This window comes from Sarcophilus harrisii, chromosome 1 (genome assembly GCF_902635505.1).
Source record: "Sarcophilus harrisii chromosome 1, mSarHar1.11, whole genome shotgun sequence".
In the NCBI taxonomy this organism is placed as follows: domain Eukaryota; kingdom Metazoa; phylum Chordata; class Mammalia; order Dasyuromorphia; family Dasyuridae; genus Sarcophilus; species Sarcophilus harrisii.
The window spans coordinates 604460504-604482346 of record NC_045426.1 but is presented as its reverse complement, the minus strand read 5'-3'; the positions used below and the strand labels follow the sequence as shown (position 1 = coordinate 604482346).

At 33.6% G+C, this 21843-nt stretch overlaps 1 protein-coding gene across 2 annotated transcripts in view; it reads left to right on the top strand.

Annotated features, from left to right (window-relative positions):
- Nucleotides 1-21843, top strand: part of SAMD12 (sterile alpha motif domain containing 12) — a 479641-nt gene that overhangs the window by 203903 nt on the left and 253895 nt on the right. For both annotated transcript variants that reach the window (XM_023496464.2, XM_023496463.2), the window contains exon 3: nt 285-414. In XM_023496464.2, the coding sequence (XP_023352232.1) occupies nt 285-414 (130 nt within the window). The remainder of the gene's footprint in view (nt 1-284; nt 415-21843) is intronic.

The following is a 21843-nucleotide window of genomic DNA, read 5'->3' as shown; positions in this document are numbered from 1 at the left end:
GGTATGGCAAGAACACTGGCTTCTGTGTAAAACTAGTGTTGAATTTTGCCTCACTGTTTCTTACCTGGGTTGACCTTGGAGAAGCAACTTTATGTGCATGGTCCTCCATTTTTCCAGCCGTAAAATTCAGGACTTAGATGAGTTCATCTCAAAAGCCCATTGCAGCTTTATAGCTTATAAACCAATGAATTAATGAATTAGAAATGAATTTCATTGCATGGCAGTACTTTTCAAAGCAGGGTGCTGGTTTTAATGGATTTTCTTTTTCTTTTCTGTGTTTATAGTCTGGCACAGTGAAGCTGTCAAAACCAGTGGCTCTGTGGACCCAGCAGGATGTCTGCAAATGGCTGAAGAAACATTGTCCAAATCAGTATCAGATCTACAGTGAGTCATTCAAACAGCATGACATAACTGGTAAAGTATGCAGTATCCAAAATATTTTATGTTTTTTCACCTGCTGGATGATTTCTCTCCCTACCTTTTCTTAAAGTAGTGTTCCTCACTGGGTTCCTCTGTGATGAACTTACTTGAATGGGATTCTAAATGTTGTATGTAGGTGAGCCAAGGCCAAACAATTAGCAACTTTGCTCTGACTTTAGGCAGCCTTTAGTATTCTTTAGTTTCCAAGTCAAGATATTTGAGAAATCCATGAACAAATGTGTATGTCATGGCTGGGGAATGTGAAGAAAGACTTTAGATGCACAATTAGGGAGACTTGGGAGCTTATCAGTCTTGTTATTATTGGTGGGTTTGCTACTTGAAGATAATACTTTGAATGCTTTTACCCCTAAAAACATAGAAAGATCTTGAAGAAATATTTGTTGAATTGAGAAGCAGATTCACTATTAATATGGCACATTTCTTACTGTGCAGCAAGCAGTTAGTGGAGTCCCCAACCCCATGGATATTTTCTCCAGAATCTGTTATTATATAATTATTATTGTTAATTTTTTTTCTAAGGGTGATCTGAAATTAAAATAAGCTCTCCTGCTTAATGCATATAGATATGGGGAGAAAGCGATCAGGAGCAACTGAAAAGCAGAGGGGTGTTTGGAGTTACCTGGGGACAAGTATCTAATATTGCATCTCAGCCACTGATTTGAGAGTCAGGGAAAGGTTACTGGAAGACATAGAATCAGAGCCCAAATGGAAAACCCAGCTTAGAAAAAGAGCACATCCTGGGAGTATCAAGATAAGTTAAACTTTCCTCTGAGTCAGCCTTCTTCGGAAAAGTTACATCCCCTAAATATACCATATCTGGAGTATTATATTCATTTCTGGGTGCCACAACATAGGAATAAGTGAGCTGGAGAGTGCCCAGAGGAGGACAGCCATAATGGTGAAGAGACTAGTATTCATCTAAGATGAGAGTTGGTTGAAAGAACTAGCAACATTTGACCGGGAAAAGAGAAGACTTGGTGAGATATAAGGTAGAATAGTAGGGGGTTTTATTTCTTCATTTTTTTTGAAGGATTGTCATGTGAAAGGAATTAAGCTGGTTTTATTTAGCCCCAGAGGGAAGAACCAAAAGTAATTTGCAGAAAGAAAATTTAGGTTTGATATGAGGAAAACTTCCTCACAGTTAGAGCTATTCAAAAATGTAATGGGCAGCCTCAGGAGGTAGTGAATTCCCCTTTGTTGGAAGTCTTCAGGCAGAGGTTTTAAAGTTATAAGACGTGAGTTTTCAGGACACTACTCTCTCCTGGTTCTCCTCTTATCTATATGACCTCTCCTCAGTCTCTTTTGCTAGATCCTCATCCACAAACTGTGGATGTCCCACGGGGCTTTATCCTGAATTCTTCTTTTTTCCCTCTGTGTGACTTCTCATTAACTCCCATGGATTAAATCATCATCTCTATGGTGATAATTCTCACAGCTAACTACCCCACTTTATCCTTTCTACTGACCTCTAGTTTTACTCCTCCACAGATCCATCAGTCATCTCAAACTGTATGTTTAGTAGACACACTCTAAACTCAACATGTCCAAAATTGAATTCATTATTTTTCCCCTTAAAACTTCCCCTTTCTATATTTCTCAATTTTTGTCTAGGGTATCACCATCCTCCCAGTCCACAGACTTGCAATCTGTGAATCCCCCTCAACTCTTTGCTATCTCTCTCTCTCCCATACCCAATTTGTTGCCAAGGCCTGATAAGTTCACTTTAGCAGTATCTCTTGAATATATGCTCTTTTCTTCTATGATACTGCAACCAGTTTAGTTCAGGCCTTTAACTGCTCATACTTGTACTACTATAATAGCCTGCTGATTGGTTTTCCTGCCATAAGTTTCTCTCCACTACCTTCCATTCAGCCACCAAAGTTATTTTTTCAAAATTCTAGTACAACTATGTTACCTACACACTCAGTGGATTCATTGGCTCCCTGGATCAAATACAAATATCTGTCATGTGAAAAGGATTAAGCTGGTTTTATTTGGCTCCAGAGGGAAGAACCAAAGGTAATTTGCAGAAAGAAAATTTAAACTAGATATCAAGAAAACTTCCTCACACTTAGAGCTATTCAAAAATGGAATGGGCAGCCTCAGGCAGTAGTGAATTCCCCTTTGTTGAAGGTCTTCAGGCAGAGGTGAGTTGACCACTTGGACATATTATATTGGGGATTCTTTCAGGATCAAATACAAAAATCTTGTTTGTTACCTAGTACCCTTTACCCACATTTTTAGTCTTTTTTTATAACTTAGACAAGACACATATCTCTGCCCCAGGTATTTTCACTGGTTGTCACCTATATCTGGAATGTTTTTCCTCCTCATTTTTACCTCCTGCCTTCTAGCTTCCTTCAAATCCTGCTAAGATTTCGCATTCTCCAGGGAGCTTTTCTTAATTCCTCCCAGTTCTACTGTCTTCCTTTTATTTCTTTTTCTCTTTTCCTGCATATAGCTTATTTATATATGTTTGTTTGCTAATGGAATATCCCATTAGATTGTGAGCTCTTCAGTAGCAGGAATTATCTTTTTTCTTTTTTGTATCTTTAAAGTTTAGCACATGTACACAGTATATATAGATATTTCATATGATTGGTTGACTCACATGGCTTCTAAGTAATACTCTGATTAAAAGGGGGAAAAAAATCAACTCCATATGCCCCCAAGTCCTATTCCTAGCAAGATGGCAGAAAGAAAACAGAATTAAGAAAGAAGGTCTGGTTTCCCAGTTTTCTTAGAGGACTAGAATTATTTGGCCTCTACAATGTAAAAACATTCACCTTGAACTTAAAATCCATGTGAGAGGAAACATGGTATAATGAATAATGAGCTGCCTGAGAAAGATTGAAATTTTACCTTTAACAGAAACCAGCTCTATGATCCTGGGCAAATATATAAACTCTCAGCTCCTCAGCTAATCTTCTCAGATTATAAATTTCAGAATAATACCTGATCTATAATGGTAGATGGAGTTCTCTATACCAAGAAAATCATAGGTTCAAAGCAAAAAAGGAAGGGAATCTCCCTTTTTATATTGTCTCATAGGATTTTGAAGTTATAAGAGCAAAAATATGTTCAAGTATAACCCCATCATTTTATAGATGAAAAAAAACGGAGTCATTGGGAAGTTAAGTAATTTGCTCATTGTAAGGTAGTAAGTGGCAGAGTTGGGAATCACAACAGGTGGTGTATTGTAATAACCCTTAAAAATCTAATAAAAGTTTATGTGCTATTTCTTGATATCATGGTAAGAAAGCAAAGGAAACTAACAATCATTATCTCTTCAAGGCTGAGCTAGGGGTAGAGAACTTAATCCAGAGAGAAGAGAATGGTAGCAATTTAAAAAGAAATGACAAAAACCAGAATATCCAAACATTAGGAGGGTACCGGAGAGACAAATCTTATGATCTTTGATATGGAGGGAAAAGATTGAGATCATCTGAGATGGCTTTAGTTTCTTTACCTGTAAAATAAAGATAGTAAGATTTATCAGTTATCAGCAGACATTAAACATCCACTATAAACTAAACATTGTAAACTGCTGGGGATAAAAACAACAAATGAAACATACCCTTCTCTCAAAGAGATTGGATCTACTGGGGAGAGACAACATGTACATATATAATTACATAAAGAATAATGCAAAATAAATGAGTCACTTAAATACCAGGAGTTTCAGAAAGTCCTAGTGTATAAGATGTCAATGGAGCAGTAGCTTGAAGGAAATGATGGACGCATGGAGTAGAGGTGAAGAAAAGAAGAATTGAAAGTGGCCAGTGAAGAGACCTAGAGAGAGAAAGGCAGGGACCATTTTTTATCCAAGCATGTATATTAATAGATTATAGTTCAATTACTATTTAGCCTCATGTGCTTGGGACCTCAGTGCATCAACTCAAGCCTCAACCCATTACAGTAAGTGCTATTAGAGACAATAGGAAGTCACTATAGCTTATTAAATCTCTCTCTCTCTCTCTCTCTCTCTCTCTCTCTCTCTCTTCTCTGTCTGTCTCTCTCTCTCTGTCTCTCTCTCTCTCTTTATCTGTCTCTCTCTCTCTCTCTCTCTCTCTCTCTCTCTCTCTACACACACACACACACACACACACACACACACACCATATCCATGGAAGCCCCAAAGAAGAAAACAAATGAAATTGAACAAAAATTGATGGAAAAAAAATCAAAAACCAAGTGTAACTAGGAACATATCTGAATAAGCAATTATGTATCAATAGGACAAAAAACACATTTAAAGGATAAAGAAGAAAGTATAACTATTAGATTAATTGGTGCACCAGATTTTAAAATTAAATATGATATTCAAAGACATAATGGGAGGAAAAAATTCCCAAATTGGAGAAGACAGCTCAGCGAAAACACAGAACTTAGCAAGAAGAATTACTAAATACTATTCAATAAGGTAAAACTTTTACAATCTTCAAGAACAGCAGAAAGTTACATTGTTTAAAATATCAATGTTAATTAATTGTATCTTTTAAAACAACAAAGGAAAAACCTCAGAGTTGTATAAAAATATATGAAAGTCTTAAAAGAATTGGACCCCATAATTATATGCCCCCCAGACATAATCAAACCAATTGAAAACATATTTCTCTTCAAATACATAGAAAACCTGAAAGAATTCATTAACCAAAAAAAAAAAAATTCAATGAAATAGATTCCTGCAAGCCCAAAATGAAAACATCCAAGTTAATTAAATGATTTGTAATTGCCAAAAATAAATCATACAACTGATTATACTTGAGTTTATATACAGTCCTATAGTACACATATACATGTATACACATATCAGATCTGCATTGTAAGAAGTGTTTTCTCATTTAGAGTTTTGTATTCCAATCATATGAGATGTGGTCAATATATATATATATACAACCATATTTCCTAATAGCACCAGAAATTTAATTAACAAAGATGAAACACAAAAGGAAAAATATCAGGCAATCTCAAGTACAAAATTTTCTGCCTCCTTACCTTCCTCCCTCTCTCTCTTCCTAATTATATCTTCTCTCCTTCCCTTCTTCCCCCTCCTCCATCTTCCTCTTCCTTTTCCTCTTCTTCCCTTTTCTTTTCTCTCCATCCCCTCTCCCTCCCTCCCTCCCTCTCTTTCTCTCTCTCTCCCTCCCTCCCTCCCCTCTGTTTCTCTCCCACCCTCTGTCTGTCTCTAACTGCCTCCCTCCTTTCTTCTCTCCCCCATCTCTCTCGCTCCTCTCTCTCTCTTATTTTCTCTCTGCCTCTCTCCCTCTCTCTCATGTCTCTTTTCTATTAAACACTTTATTTTTAGTAAATATGGATGTTATTTTTGCATTTTTGATCTTTTTGGCTGAGCATATATGTATTTTTCCTAAATAAAACTTTATTTATTTTATCCTTAAGAAAGTTTACTACTTTAATGAAATATATTAGTAATACATATAAATATATGTATGTGAATAATATACAAATATATTCATATATGTGAGTTACATATGAATAACATATACTAATACATTCAGTATATTAATATATCCATTCATATATGAATAAGGTTTATAAACTGAATGTTACCTAAAATACTCAAACCACTCTTTCAGATTAAAAGTAAATATACAAAAGAATAAAGAACACTAAAAATACATCCACATTTACTAATCAAAAGTGGGGGGGGGGGGCTGGGATAAGAAACCAAAACAAAAGAAGGGGGCAGAATATTACAAAAAGAAAAATAGCTAGTAATAAAATGGTAAAACTTCTATCATAAAATGTGAAGGTTTTCTGGAGGCAGCCTTAGTCTCAGTTGAAATAAATAATTACTCCAAAATCTCAGCCAGCTGATAAAAGATCTGAAATTTTATTGTGTTCTACAATGTAGCCTGGTTAGCTCAGGCCTATCTCTCTGCTTGGTTCCAAGAGATCTAGAGATCTTGCAGCTTTGTCCTTGGCTTCTGCTTCTGCTTTCTTCAGCTTCCAGCCAGCACCAAGTTGGAAGATGCAATGAATCTCTTGCCTCGAAGATAGAGCTTGAAGGCTTTCCTCCAGTGTCCTGTCTCCAACCCCAGTTGATGTTTCCCAGAAAACTCTCTCAAGTAAACTTTCTCAAGTAACTCCCCCAAGCTCCAAGAGCTCCCTGTATATATGTGATCTCCCAAAGGTTAACTCCTCCTTCTGGAGGGAGAGGGATTCTGGGTTATCTCCCAGAGTGCTCTCTGGCCCTAAGGGAGGTGTGAATTTGGTGTTTCTTTCTAAACCCTAAAGTCTCCCAAACGGGTGAACTCCATTGAGTACTTAGATACTTATGAGCTCTCTAAAGGTGTGAACACAAGCATTGTTTCCATCAGTATTAGCAGCTTATCACCTTGTAAGGATTTGCTCTAAGGTGTGAACCAATAAGCACTATATTGAGTTAACACCAGGATTCTGACATCACCCTTGAGTTTTCACCTTGTTTCAATTTGAGTTGACACTAGGATTCCAACAATAAAACGGGAATTAAAACTCATGGAAATATAAGTTACAGTTATCTAAATAAACTTATATTACAACTCATTTTATTGCTATTGTTAATAGATGAAATAGTTGTAGAATATGAAGATTAATTTTATACCCTCTTTATAATATCAAGAATGAGAGACTGACTAAAAACCAAGTAAATTCATTACTTATAACAATAAATGTGAATGGTCTTTCTCCAATTTAAATAAAAGGAGATACAGAATAATGGATTTTCTAATAGAAAACACATTTGATGAAAAAAGGTTAGAGTAATATTTAGGTTTGTCTAAAATATTTTATATTAACTACAAGTTCAGTAAAGATGGAGTACCATTACAGGTATCTATTAAGGTAAAATTTATATTAGAAGTAAAAATGAGGGATACAAGAAGGGTTTAATTCAGTTTAAAAAAAAAAAAAGGAAAAATAAGCCGCAAATATGTGAATTTACAATTTATGGTCACTTAATTTGGTGGAGGGGAGGGAGAAGGGAAGAGATAATAATCAGGATTGAGTGAATTGCCCAGGTCACACAACTAGTAAATGTCTGAGTCTGGATTTGAATTCAGGCTCGCTAGACTCTGGGCCTAATTGCTCTATCCACTGCACTATCAATTGCCTCTTGTTTTTCACTTATCTTCTGTTAGGCTAATTTATTAAATTATCATTGATAGAAAAAAACAATCATCATATTTGGGAAACAACCCTTAGTTTTCAGAATATGACAACTCAGAAAAAAGATTATCAGCAAAGAAATCATAGGTTTAAATTATGTAATAAGTTGAATTTAATAGTTAGCAGTAGAATCAGAGAATGTGCATTCTTTTCCAGGACAAATGAGATGCTCGCAAAATCTAATCACATATCAAGTCATAAAGAAGTTCTTCTTTGGATTCCAAGTGGTGAAAATTATACATATTTTATATATAGACCATGATTCACTGAAATAGGAATTAAGCAACTTCAAAATTAGCAAAAGTGGTACAATTACATGTAGAGCTTGAAAAACATTGAGTTAAAAATAACAGAAAATAGAATCAATACCTGTGAGATACAAATTAAGCTGTTCTTAAAAGGAAAAAATACATATCACTAAGTGGCTCCATAAGCAGAACAACAACTGATCTGCATTGATGTAGGAAATTAATTTATCAACAGTAAATAATACTATTGGATCCCAAGTCCAAAATCTTCTACTCCAAATAGCTACAATTAAATGAATATCTTATCCCACTAATGTGGCTATTTTCTCTAAGATGCAGACCATGTACCATCTATACTTCCCCACCAAACATGTATTTCCATCAAATTATTACAGAAGATATACACAATATACTGTTGATCATTTTGAGCTCTGTTCTCATCATTAGAATACAAATGAATACCTCAGCTTGATTACTGATTATTCTTTACTCTCAATACATAGCCTGCCCAGTTTTCAATTCTATTGTACTACTTCCTTACATTTTTCCTTCCTTCTCTCCCTCCTTCCTTTTTTTTCTCCTTCCTTTCCTCCTTTCTTCTTTCTTTCCTTCCCCTTCCTTCCTATTTTCTCTTTTTTCCCCCTTATTTAGATAGTTTCTCCTTAATTTCTTGCTTATAATGTGTTGTGTGCCACTTATTCCAACCATGTACCTCTAAATTACCCTTTGAATAGTCCTCAAATTCAGTTCCTTATAATATACATTCATATTACATCTCTAGAAGAATATTGGTATTAAAAAGACTTGGTTTTGATTTAGAGAGAAATTGGAAACATTAAAAGAAACTTCATCATTAAGAACAACAGAACCTCCACATTTAGTTTCTTAGCATCATATTTCAACTATCTTTATAGAAGTACTGGAAATTTTACTAAAGAAAAGAAAGTTGCGCAAGGCAGCCAAATTAGTTTGAGTAAACACAGAGAAAGTTTGTTATGAAGGTGGCAAAATTTTTAATGCATTGAAAAATCAATTCTCATGAGAGGTGAAGAACAGGAAAATACCAAAGATATGGGGGAACGAAGTAATCAGATTTTATTATGACTAACAAATTCAATAGTGAATATGCCATAAGTATAGACCCATATGCTTACATTCTCATCTATATAAAAATTTTATGATAATAATCTACATATAGAAAAATTACATTCTTGAAAGGCTTTAGAATGGAGAAAGCAAATGAAATACCTATATTATATAAAAATAAGGGAAAATAAAGGAATTAAACTTGTTATTTAAAGATACTATAAAAGGAAGAAAGCAATAACCCAAAGGAAAGTTTAAAAAAGAAATTGTCATTGTAAAAGTAAATATAGAGTAGAAAATGAAATAACAATAAAATTTAAAATAAAGCCTGCAGATTTTTAAAGATCAATAAAATGTGAAAACTTTAGCATTTCCCCCCCAAAAAAAGAGAAAGGAAAAAGCACAAATCTACAAAATCACAGATGAAAAAGCAGTTATCATATAAAACCCAAAGATAATCAAGAATGTGATTAATAAATTTTAACCCTAATTATACACAAATAACTTTAAAGGAAATAGATACATATCTAAAAAAAATTAAATTTCTCTGATGTAAGAATAAATGAATAAACCATTGCAGCAAAGAAAAATAAGTCATCAAAACATTGCACTATTAAAAGAGAAATAAATTTCTGTAAGGAGAATTTCACATCGGAGTTCTTTCAAGTTTTCCATAGCAGATAATACAAAGATCATTCACAAATAGAGAAAAGATGAACCCCAATACTATTTATAATGCAAATATGGTACTTTAAAAATAATTTTTGCTGAGGCAATTGGGTTTAACTGAATTGCCCAAGGTCACACAGTCAGGAATGTTAAGTGTCTGAAGGAGATAGATCCTCCTGACTTCAGGGCAGTGCTCTATTCTCTGTGCCACCTCACTGCTCCTAGAGCTTGTATTTTTTCCACTTTAACATAACATGTTTCCACACTATATAGTGTATGCCTCAATCAAAAAAGAATTAAAGGAAATAAATTCAGCAAAGTTAGACAATGAATGTCTAACCTCAAGTAATCATTGACAATCATTTATTCTTACTAGCAATAAAGATCAACAAAACTTAATAAAAATGAGTCCAATTTTCAAAAATAAAAATCACCATGACTTAGTTTGGGAATGTGAAAGATTATTATAACAAGCAATATAAAACTTAAACGATCAAAGTAAAGGAGAATTTTAGCTAATAGTATAACATCTGGTGTTCCTGTAGGGGTCAGAGCAACAGAATTTGAATAACATTGGTTCCTCCAATAAAATTATGTATTTAATGTAATTTAATTAATTTTAATTAATTAATGTTAAATTCAATAATATGATAATGCAGCATTATAGATTAAGAGCCAGACCTAAATTCAGGAAGATTTGAGTTGGTCCTCCCTCTAATTTAGAGTAGATGTGTGAGATATCATGTCTTGGTAATCTTAGTGCCCCCAGACAACTCATTAAGACTTTAACTTTCAGAGTAGCTGAGATCTGCATTGATAGAGACATTTTCCTCACCTGAAGTTCCCTATATTAATTATATTATAAATACAAACTAAACAAATTAACAAAATGTCAATGAAAATAATAAAGAACTCCTTTATAGAATTTGACGATCATAATGAAACATATTAAGAACAAAAAGCAAGCAAAATTAGTAACTACACCAAAAAGAAAAAGAGTACTGTATTCTTAAACATTATAAATATATGAAAAGATTTGTATCATTTAAAAAATTTGTACAAGGCCAAAAAATGTCACCTTGATCAATGGAATAGAGTAGAATTATTGGCCATCTTACCAAAAGTAATCAAAAACTTCATATTTAACAGGCCTAAAAAATAAAAAGTATGAGTATTCACAAATATATTCATTTCTCTGAGACATTACATCACACTCATCAGATTGGCAAAATTGACAAAAAAATGGAAAAAGACAAATTCTGTAGAGACATTGGGAAAACAAATTCCTTACTGGTTTGTTGGCAGAGTTGTGAACTGGTTCACCAGTCATTCTGGAAGGTAATTTGGAACTATGCCTAAAAAGCTATTAAAATATGTGTTTGTTTTAACTCAGGAATACCATCATTAGGTCAATCCATTAAAGAGATCAAACAAAGGGGAAGAAATGTACATATGTACAAACAATATTTATAACATCTCTTTTTGTGTGATGGCAAAGAATTAGAAACTGAAGGGTGTGTCTGTCAACTGGGAAATGGCTAAATAAATTATTATATATGAAATACACTATTTTGAAGTAAGAAATCATGAGAATTGTTTCAGAAAAAACAAGAAGACTTGTATGAATGGATACAAATTTAAGTAAACAGAACCAAAAGAATTTAATATTAACAACATTTTAAAAATAAGCAACTTTGAAAAACATGAGAATTTCTAATCAATGTAATAACCAACCCAAATTCCAAAGTAATAATGGTGAAACCTTCATAAAGAAAAGTGGTGAACTTAGAGGGTCAATTGAAGTATATTCTCTCTCTTTTCTGGACATGGCTAATGCAGGATTTGTTTCGCTTAACTACACATGTTTATAGTGGTTTCATTTTCCTTATCTTCACAATGAAAAGGAGGTAGGAAGGAGATTCTTAAAAACTGGAAAAAATAATTGAATTTATTGTTTGTCAATTTTATGGGAAAGGTATTTGGACCCACATCTTAAACCTTGTGCTGCAGGGAATACCAGTTGTATAACATATTTTTTGAAAAGGTATTTTTGACATTATCTTTTTAAAAATTATCTTTTTAAATTTTTTTTAAGCATTGGCATTAAGTGACTGGCCCAGGATCACACAGCTAGGAAGTATTAAATGTGAGGCCAGATTTGAACTGAGGTCCTCCTGATTTCAGGGCCAATGTTCTATCCACTGTGCCATCTAGCTGCCCCAGAAAAGGTATTTTTTAAAAAGGTGAAAGAAAACGGAGTATGGTATGTATTTTGGGTATACAAAAAAACTTTTTTAAATTATGAAATTGGAAACAATTATTGGGAAAGGATAAGTAAACTTTGGTATTTTAAAACCAGTTTCATATAACAAAATAATTGAAAGAAGAAAAATAGCAGATGAAAAAAAAATCAGTGAAAATGAGATTTTAAAACTTGACATCTAAAAAATGTAAGGAAGTATTAACTCGACAGAGTATTTATTCACAGTCCAACATGGATATATGATTTGTAAATATAGGAATAGCTTGAAAGAAGAAACATAATTGTTAATAATCACTTTTAAGGTACTCAACCCAACCAGTAATCTAAAAGATATTCATTAAAACAATTTTGAAGCACCCACATTACACCTGTCAAATTGACCAAAAAATGATTAAAGTTAAGGAAACTAATTGTTCTCAAGGATTAGAAAAACAGACACAGTCCTTCTTTAATGATGGAACTGCAAATTCACAGAATTTTTGTGTAAAAACAATCTGGAAACACATAGTAAAATCTGGAAAAATAATTATATTCTATAACCCAATAATTCCATTGTCAGCTATATGTCCTGGAAATAAGCTTTTTTAAGCACATTCATATCATATCATATCCTATAGCATATCATATTTTATCTATGTGACCCTGGGCAAATAATTTAATCCCACCCAGTTGCCTCCCCCCAAAAATAATAATTTTCTAAAAATTTAAAAAAGGGTTAGGTGGCACAGTGGATAGAATGCCAGCCCTGCAATCAGGAAGACCTGAATTCAAATCCAGAGCCAGGCATTTGACATGTACTAACTAAGGTACACTGGGTAAGTCACTTAACTCTGACTGCTTTCCCTCCCCCTCCAAAAAATATGCATATGTGTCTATTTTTATATATACATATATGTTCAGATTGTTTCATAGCAATATATGTAATTTAAAAAACTTAAGGGAATTTAAATATTCAACAATAAATAAATGTTTGAACAAATTGAAGTACATTAATGCTATAAAATATTATAATGTGATATTCATTACATGTATGAATCATAGGATTCATACAGAAAATATTCCTATGACATAAAGCAAACTGAAAAAAAGATAATTAGAAGAATGAAATGCACACCACAAGTGGTGCTGGTAAATGCTTACTAGCTTTCCAAATTTATTTGTTTATTAAAATATTTAACTTCAGTCTGCATTATTTTCTTTATCACTTTCATAAGTCTATACATTAAAAAGTAAATAGGTCAAGTCCTAATTGAGAATGTTCATTTTGAAGCTGTAAATTCTCATGCTGAAAATTTAACAATCAGATCTGGGTAATCAATTTGAGCTGTCCCAAATACATGACTACACTCTGCTTTCATAGGAAAAAATCAAATGAGAATGGAGAAAAAAAAAATCCTAATAGACTCTGGTGGGAAAAACTAAGAAGGCATTGTATTATTTTATCAATTAAAATTCATTAGGGTCATAGATTTAGAGATGGTCATTGAATCCACTATATTCATTTTACTGACAAAGAAACTGTACCCCATGATGTTTTTTTATTTTATTTTATTTAATAGCCTTTTATTTACAGGTTATATGCATGGGTAACTTTACAGCATTAACAATTGCCAAACCTCTTGTTCCAATTTTTCACCTCTTACCCCCCCACCCCCTCCCCTAGATGGCAGGATGACCAGTAGATGTTAAATACATTAAAATATAAATTAGATACACAATAAGTATACATGACCAAAACGTTATTTTGCTGTACAAAAAGAATCAGACTTTGAAATATTGTACAATTAGCTTGTGAAGGAAATCAAAAATGCAGGTGGGCATAGATATAGGGATTGGGAATTCAATGTAATGGTTTTTAGTCATCTCCCAGAGTTCTTTCTCTGTCCGTAGCTGGTTCAGTTCATTACTGCTCCATTGGGAATGATTTGGTTGATCTCGTTGCTGACGATGGCCAGGTCCATCAGAACTGGTCATCATATAATATTGTTGTTGAAGTATATAATGATCTCCTGGTTCTGCTCATTTCATTCAGCATCAGTTCGTGTAAGTCTCTCCAAGCCTTTCTGAAATCATCCTGCTGGTCATTTCTTACAGAACAGTAATATTCCATAATATTCATATACCACAATTTATTCAGCCATTCTCCAACTGATGGGCATCCATTCAGTTTCCAGTTTCTAGCCACTATAAAAAGGGCTGCCACAAACATTCGTGCACATACAGGTCAGGAATGGGAATTTTAACTTAGGGTACATGATTCTAGAGCCACTGAGTTTCTTTCACTGTATCACAATCTAAATTGAATGTGGTATCATGCTGAGTGAAGTTAAGCTATTTGTATTAAAATTCTGTGTTAGGTAATATTTTCATTTTTTGTTGTTGTTTGCTTGTTTTTTTTTTTCTTTCTTACTTTTCCCCTTTTTGATCTGATTTTTGATGTAGAATGATGAATATGGAAATATATTTACAAGAACCACACATGTTTAACCTATTTTGGATTATTTGCTGTCTAGGGAAGGAGAAAAATTTGGAGCACAGGATTTTGCAAGGGCAAATCTTGAAAATTATCTTTGCATGTATTTAGAAAAATAAAAATCTATTATTCTTTTTAAAAATTCTATGTTAGGTTTCTAAGAAAGTTAAAGAGGGGAGGAATTGGGAGGGAAGAGATCTATGACTTTATTTGAATTGGGAATCCTGCTAATGAGGAAACTTCCTATGACTGTGCAGATGACCACCTATTCTACAATTTATAATGTAGTTTTAGAGACTTGCTTACTTCACTGAGAGATTATGTGATTTGCCAAAGCAGCATAGCTAGTGCATGCCAGTGTCTGAACTTGAATCAAGATCTTTCTGATGCTTGCCTACCTCTCTAGACAATATGCTACTTTGTTGCTCTATTGTTTCTGTCACATCTGTGACATTCTTATTAAAGATCCTGAAGTGGTTTTTCTCCAGCTTCTCCAGCTCATTTTACAGATGAAGAACTAAGGCAAGCAGGATTAAGTTCCTTTCAGCTCTGGAACTATGATCTTGTAATCTTCCTATTTGATATTTAATTTGTCTGTTGGATTTGATTCAGAGCAATGGTTTTTTATTACAATTTGTTTGTTTCAACAAATATTTATTGTCTCCCCCTCCCACTACCATCTCCTCCAACTCCACAAATGAAAAATAAAATCTCCATCACAATATACTTAGTTCCAGCAAAACAAATTTCCACTTTGGCTTTGTTGGAAAAAATGCATATCTTTCTTTATATTTAAAGTCCATCATTTCTCTGAGAAATGGGTAATATTTCCTCTTTAGTCTTTTGAGATAGAAAGATGGATCAAAGGCAATATATAGTGTAGTAACTTTGAGTGCATTGTTCCAGATTGCTTTCCAGAATAGAACCAATTCAGAATAAAAAAGGAACTTTTAACCAGGTTCTTAAATGAAATTTAAAAGCATTACTCTATGAAGGAGTCCCTAAGCTTCCCTGAATTGCAAAAGGGGAATCAGAAAAAGCAAGGATATCGATGTTAGTATGAATTCAGTTCCTAACACTGATATGTTTGGATGCCAGTTCACTGATCTTTGGGCAAATTTATTTAGAGTACCAATATGTAATGTTGATAATCTAAAAACTGTGACTTTAAGTATAACCTACTTCTTTCCCCTCTGTCACTGCTTCTGCAAAAGCAGTAGGGAATTTCCAGGGTCATTTTGTATTTTCCTTTGTTCATGAGTAACCATGGTCAAAGAATTTATCACATAGTAACAAATGTACTATGCTTTAGTTTCTGGATTGTTAGTAAGGGGCCTGAGAAGTAGATATTGTTTGTCGCAGGGTCCTGGAAGATTGTCCTGTGTCATCCAGCCTCTCAGCTTCTTTTTGTTGCTTTAGTCTTTGAAAAATCAAGATGATCTCTGCCAAAATGAAGCGCTGGAAGAGATGGGAATTTTATGAATACCCATTTCAACATTTACAAGAAAAATTATTCTTATCATGTACTTCTTAAAATATTTTCAGCATGAATTAGTATTTTATCAAGTATTTGTGTGTATATGTATATGGATGCATATATAGTAGTTCCTTAGCACTTGTCTGTTTCAAAACTCATCAAAATCACTATTCAATACATTTCAATAAAAAAAATGCTTCAGCACTTCATTCTTGCTCAGCACTTGTTCCACTTTGTTGTTGTCTTGGTTGAGTAGTAGGGATATGAGGTTGGGCAGGCATACTGCCCAGCCCCTACTATTGCCCTTGCCTGTGGACAGATCTTTCCCAGAAAAGGTGGAGGTAAGTAGGATTGCCAGGTTGGAGCCTGAGATACTAAAATTGCCTGTGTTGGCCAGCAGGTTAGTTCCTGCAGCAAGAGACTGCAGCATATAGTCTGTCTCTCAGCTCCCAAACCTGTAGTCCTGGAGAGGTGGTTAAAATGAGTACTGAACGAATTTTCCCATAAGGAAGACATCTCCAGTTAGGTTACAAACCTAACCATCCTTCCCTCCCTGTTCTCCAGAGGGGCAAGTGGGATTCCCAGTTGTAGAGAAACCAGCCAACCAAGTTCTTCCCTTTTTGACCCAAGAAGATACCGAGACCTTTTTACTCTTGCCTCAACCCCACACAGTCTAAGCTTCTACTGTTTTTCCTCCTGATGAGCACACTGGCGGCTCCAGGACTCTTCAGTACTACTGTTTCAGGAGCCAGAAAACTATATTGCAGACACACCATCCTCTAGAAATCATCCTTCAGCCTTCCAGGTAATATACACACCCTCAGCATCTTGGACTCTCACCTGACAGTCCTGTCCCCTCTGCCTTTACTGGGGAAGAGCTGCCCACAACCAAGGACAATAACAGCATCAGTGGCTGCACATGTTATCAGAGGCTGCACAGGACCAATATTACATTCCTGCTGTTCAACCATGACAGGCTCAAAGTGGGATGAGTGCCGAGCAAGCATCAAGTACTATAGCAGTTTTTTTTTCATCAAAATGTATCAGATACTGAATTTGATGAGTTTTGAAGCAAACCAGTGCCAAGGTACCACTGTCTTTATACTTATATGTTTGGCATTTACTATCTCCCCTCTTAGAATGGGTCACATAAATGTTTTGGGATAAGTTTTGAATCTAGGACTTCCTGATTTCCAGGTCCAATTTTTTATTTACTGTGTTATGGTACTACTCAGTTTTCAAGAATAACTCACAACAGATCAAATGTAAGTCATAATATTATTGATATTATAATGGTAGCTTTATGATTTAGCAGTATATGCAAGGAAAAATGAAGATCTTCCCTTTTTATCACCAGTTCTTTTAATAATTTGAGTCAAATTATCTACATCATACAAACTTTTCCCAGTGTCATCTGTGTAAAATATACAAATACCATAAGGTCAAAATTTTAGCAGTCCTATTGAGAATTTGATTTTACCCCTAAATAAGGAGTTTCTCAGCAGTCCCTGTAATATCAATTGGCATTTCCTGAGATTTGGCCAAGCTAGATTTTGATACATTGCTCTCTTACAAGAGTCATAACTTTCTTCCAAGTTGCATTTTGCATGAAGTGCTAATCTAGCTTCAGAAAATATTGAATAGCCTTATATTCTTAGTATAAACTCTGCTTGTGCATAGTGCATTTATATTGCAATATAAATGTTTTGAAATATATAAATATAAATAATATTTTAAATATATAACTACATACATTAATAGAATCTATAACTGTTTTATTTGCCATTTCACTTTTGGACAGCTCTAATCATTGGAAAGTTTTTTTTTTCCCCTACATGAAACCAAAAGCTTACTCTCCTTTCAACTGTTACCTAATATGTCTAGTTCTGGTCTAAAGGACCTAGAATAAAGAGTTCTATCCCCCTTTCCATTAGAGTTTTTTCAACACCTAAAGACAACTATCATGTCCTTCCTAAACCTTCTCTTCTCTAAATTAAACATCTCATTTCCTTCTATTAATCCTCATAAAGGCATCACCTCAATCATCCTGGCATTGATATTTATTCTGTATGACCTTCTCTTCTCTAATTCTAAATACAGCTTCAGATCTAGACTATTTATCGATCTTCAAAGTTTCCTAAAAAGCAGCTGTTAGAATTGACAGTTTCCATCCGTCCAGAAGGCATTTATCAGCCTTCTTTGAATCAAAAGAAAACTCACCTATTTTTCACCAGCAAAATAGCTCTTAAAGAGGGAATAAGGTGAGTAGCACAACTGAGAAAGCATTCAAATGTATAGATTTGAATCAGTTAGTTTAGTTTTAAAATTGCTTGGTTTTTTTTTTTACTATATTTAATTTTGTTCTTGAATTCAAAACAAAAATTCTGATAGAGTGACTGTTTGAAGCCCAGGTCCAAGAATACAGGCAACTTTCATATTCCCTTTCATGTACAGTTTTGAGTCTTTTCAGGTTTGATGAAACTTCACTCCTTTGCTGTGCCTGGAATTCTTCCTGTGTTCTCTAACGAGTCACCTAACCTCTGCTTCATCTCCTCCATCTGTAAAGTGCTCTTTTATACCTGCCAGCTTTAAAGAACTGTTTGTGTAGATAAAGAAAATTCTTGAAATGGCATAAAAAGAGACTTTTTGAATGTCTATATTTTAAAGATAATGCATCTCAGTGTAACAATTTGAGTTATAGCAAGAGGATGCATAAGTTTACATTACCTGATTCTTGTAACTTCCATGATGAAAATATTGATTTTTTTTCTCTGTCTCATATTCTTCAAATGAGGGTCAAACTGACCCGATTTTGAGAGCAATGGTTCTAATTCTAAAGTCTTTCCTTGGCAGCACTCATTCCACTTCTTTAGATTTCTTGTGTTTCAGCTGAAAATGATCCTGCTGAATATGAGGTTTCTCATATTCAGCTGAAATTAATCCAGCTGAATATTTGTTTAGACTTCCTTTTTTGTCTTTGTTTTTCAAATTTTAAAGAATAACAACAATAGCTTTTTCTTTTTTAGACTATTAGAATAGAACTTCACATAACAGCTACCATTGTTCCTTTAGTACTGATTTCCTAAAGCACTTTTATCACTTGATATTTCTGTAATATTCTTCTAAATCTTTTAATAGTTTTAGAGCTCCCTATAGTGCCCAATGGGCTGCATCCATAACAAGAAACAAAGGAAAAGAGATTATTATTGTATGTGCTTTAGCGGGAGAACAATGATTAGTACTGCCCAATGGAGCCAAATAAAGTTTTGATATATTAAAGTACTGTTGTGCATTTTTGATTTATTTAAGAGTCTTTACAATTTCTTTCCCTGGGTACTTTGCTCAGTTTGTCAGTATTTTGTGCAAACAACTTACTTCACTGAACTGCAATGGTAGTCTCTTTCTGATACAGTAATACCTCATTTATCCAGCATTATTAGAAAATGAAGCAATGCATATAAGGTGAGTTTTCAAACAACCAAAACTTACTACCCAGTCATCAAAATTTTATTTTAACCATTTTAGTGAAAATTTTTACTAAATTTTATTGTATTAGTTGTGTATACATTTTATATGTATAGATTAGTGTAAATACTGTTTATTAAAAGTTAAGCTTATTGAGGGTGAGGACTCTCAATTTTTTTCCACATAGTGTCTGATACAAGAAATATAAAGGATGTATAGTTAATAAATGTGGCTTGTTGATTGATTGACTTCTGAACTGCTTCTCAGAGTAAGAGTCCTAGAGTCTACATAGCTATTTTAGCTTGTATATGAACAAGAAGCCTATCTTTTATGTAGAAACATAAAACAATTGGAAACAATTTTCCATTAATTCTAGGTTGAAGAATTCCAACAATAAGAAATCCTGTGCTTCTTTTATGTATCCACTGAGATTTGAACAGTTCTAATTATCAATATTTTTTAATGTATCCTGTCCTTGGGATCAGAGCAAACCTTTGTGACAGAATTTATTTTCAAAAGTCAGTAATTTTGCAACTTCATTTTCCTAGTTCTGATCCCTGGAACTAAACACAATAAATCAAATTCTTTTGATGACAAGTCTTCAAATACATGTACAAAAGTATCATGTACTATCTGAGTCTCTGCTGTAAGCTAAACATTATTATTTCTTTCATTTTCTGGAGTTTTTTCAACATTCTGATTACCCTATTCTGAACATTCATCAGTTTTTCTGTCTTTCCTAAAATGTACTACACAGAATCAGTAAGACCTTTAGGTCTGGGCAAATGGAGTGTTTAGGCTAGGCCCACATTTTGGAAGGTCCCATTTATCATTGGCATAAAAATTATTTTTAAAAGAGTAGGAGATAAAGGGAAGAAGCCCTCTCTTTTCCTCAGGACTCTTTTTGGGCTAGATCAATTGTTTAAAATGTCCTCAAACCCAGAAAGATAAGTTTTCTTATTATCCACTTTATAATGAGGAGACTGAGGATGAAAAAGGTTAAAAGACTTGATCTGGATCATATAGCCAATAAGTGTGAGAGGAAAGATTCAAACTTAGGGCTTTCTAGCTACAAGGACAACATTTTCTCCAATTTGTCATCTACTATTTTGGAAACCATAGCAATAGTACATTCGTATTTGGAAACACTATTTCATTCTTTATTGCTTCAGAGTAGGGTATTGAATGAAGTGTATGTTATCTTCAAAGGTATACATTTCTGTTCAATGTTGAGAAGCTGTTTAAGGAGCTTTGAGAGACAGATTAGCTTTGATTGGGCTAGAATCTAATACACTCCAGCTTGGACCAGTTATTTAAATTAAAATTTTGTCTCCTAGATCAGTGTTCTTTAAAATATTTTGACAGTGTATCCCTCTAAGTTTAAAAAAAAATGTTTATTTTTAAATTATATACATGTACCACTGTACTAATATATTATAAAACATATACAAAACAGTCATTAAAAAAGATAAAGATTAAATAAACATTTTAAATTTTCAGTGGTACAAAAACCTTTTTTTTCTCTCTAAAATATTAATTTTCAGTGAAAGCAATGTGATTAAATATGCCTTGTCATTAAGAAACTATGCTCTGCATATGAATAAAAAATTTTTAGTGATTATTCAGTTAATTTGATTTATGTAGTTAGTCAATCTTGTGCTTTTTTTTGTTACTTTTTATTGAAAGATACACAAGACAATAATCAACAGACCATCTCAGTGAAAGTTGTTATACTGATCAAAGTGATCACTTTTAGGAAAGAAAATGAACCTGTAAGTTGATTGGTACAGGAAAGGAACAGAATGGTAAGGAAATTCTCTCTATCAATTCAGTCCTGCACCTTCTTGCATTTTAAAGACTTAGAAAAGTATTAACTTGGCCAAGGTCATACAATCTTTATGTTTTGGAATCAGGACTTGTAACTTGTAACTACTGCATCTCATATTTTTTCCTATGATTCTTTAGTGAAATTATTCATTCCAGACTTTATTTAAAATCACATATTCTTACTGTTACATTTTGTGGGCATAAGTAATTTTATACAATTAAAATCCAGTCAAACAGGACCAGAAGCTCTTCTCTTTATTTGCTATCGCCTGCTTCCATACACTTGTATAGTATGTCTCCCGTCTACAAAATATCCCTTCATTGCAATACTTTCAAAAGTCTTCTTTTCCCTCAGGGTTCAGCTATACCTAAATTTTTCATGAGGTCCACTTTTCCTGCACCTCAGTCTCATTTTGTCATTACCTACCCTGCTATCTGTGTTCATATAATAAATTGTAAACTCCATGCGGACACAGATTTTATCTTTGTTTTTGTAGTGTCAGTATCTAATTGGTGAGCATATATTAAGTCAAGTACTGTCCTAGGTACTAAAGATACTAAAACAAAAGAAAGACAATCCTTGTGCTCAAGCCACTTACATGTTACTAAAAAGAGACAACATGTTCATAGATGGGAACATATAGTTCTATTAGAAAATAAATATATGGTTATTTGCAGGAGATTAAAACTTAGGGAATCACAAAAGATCTATTGAAGAGATATA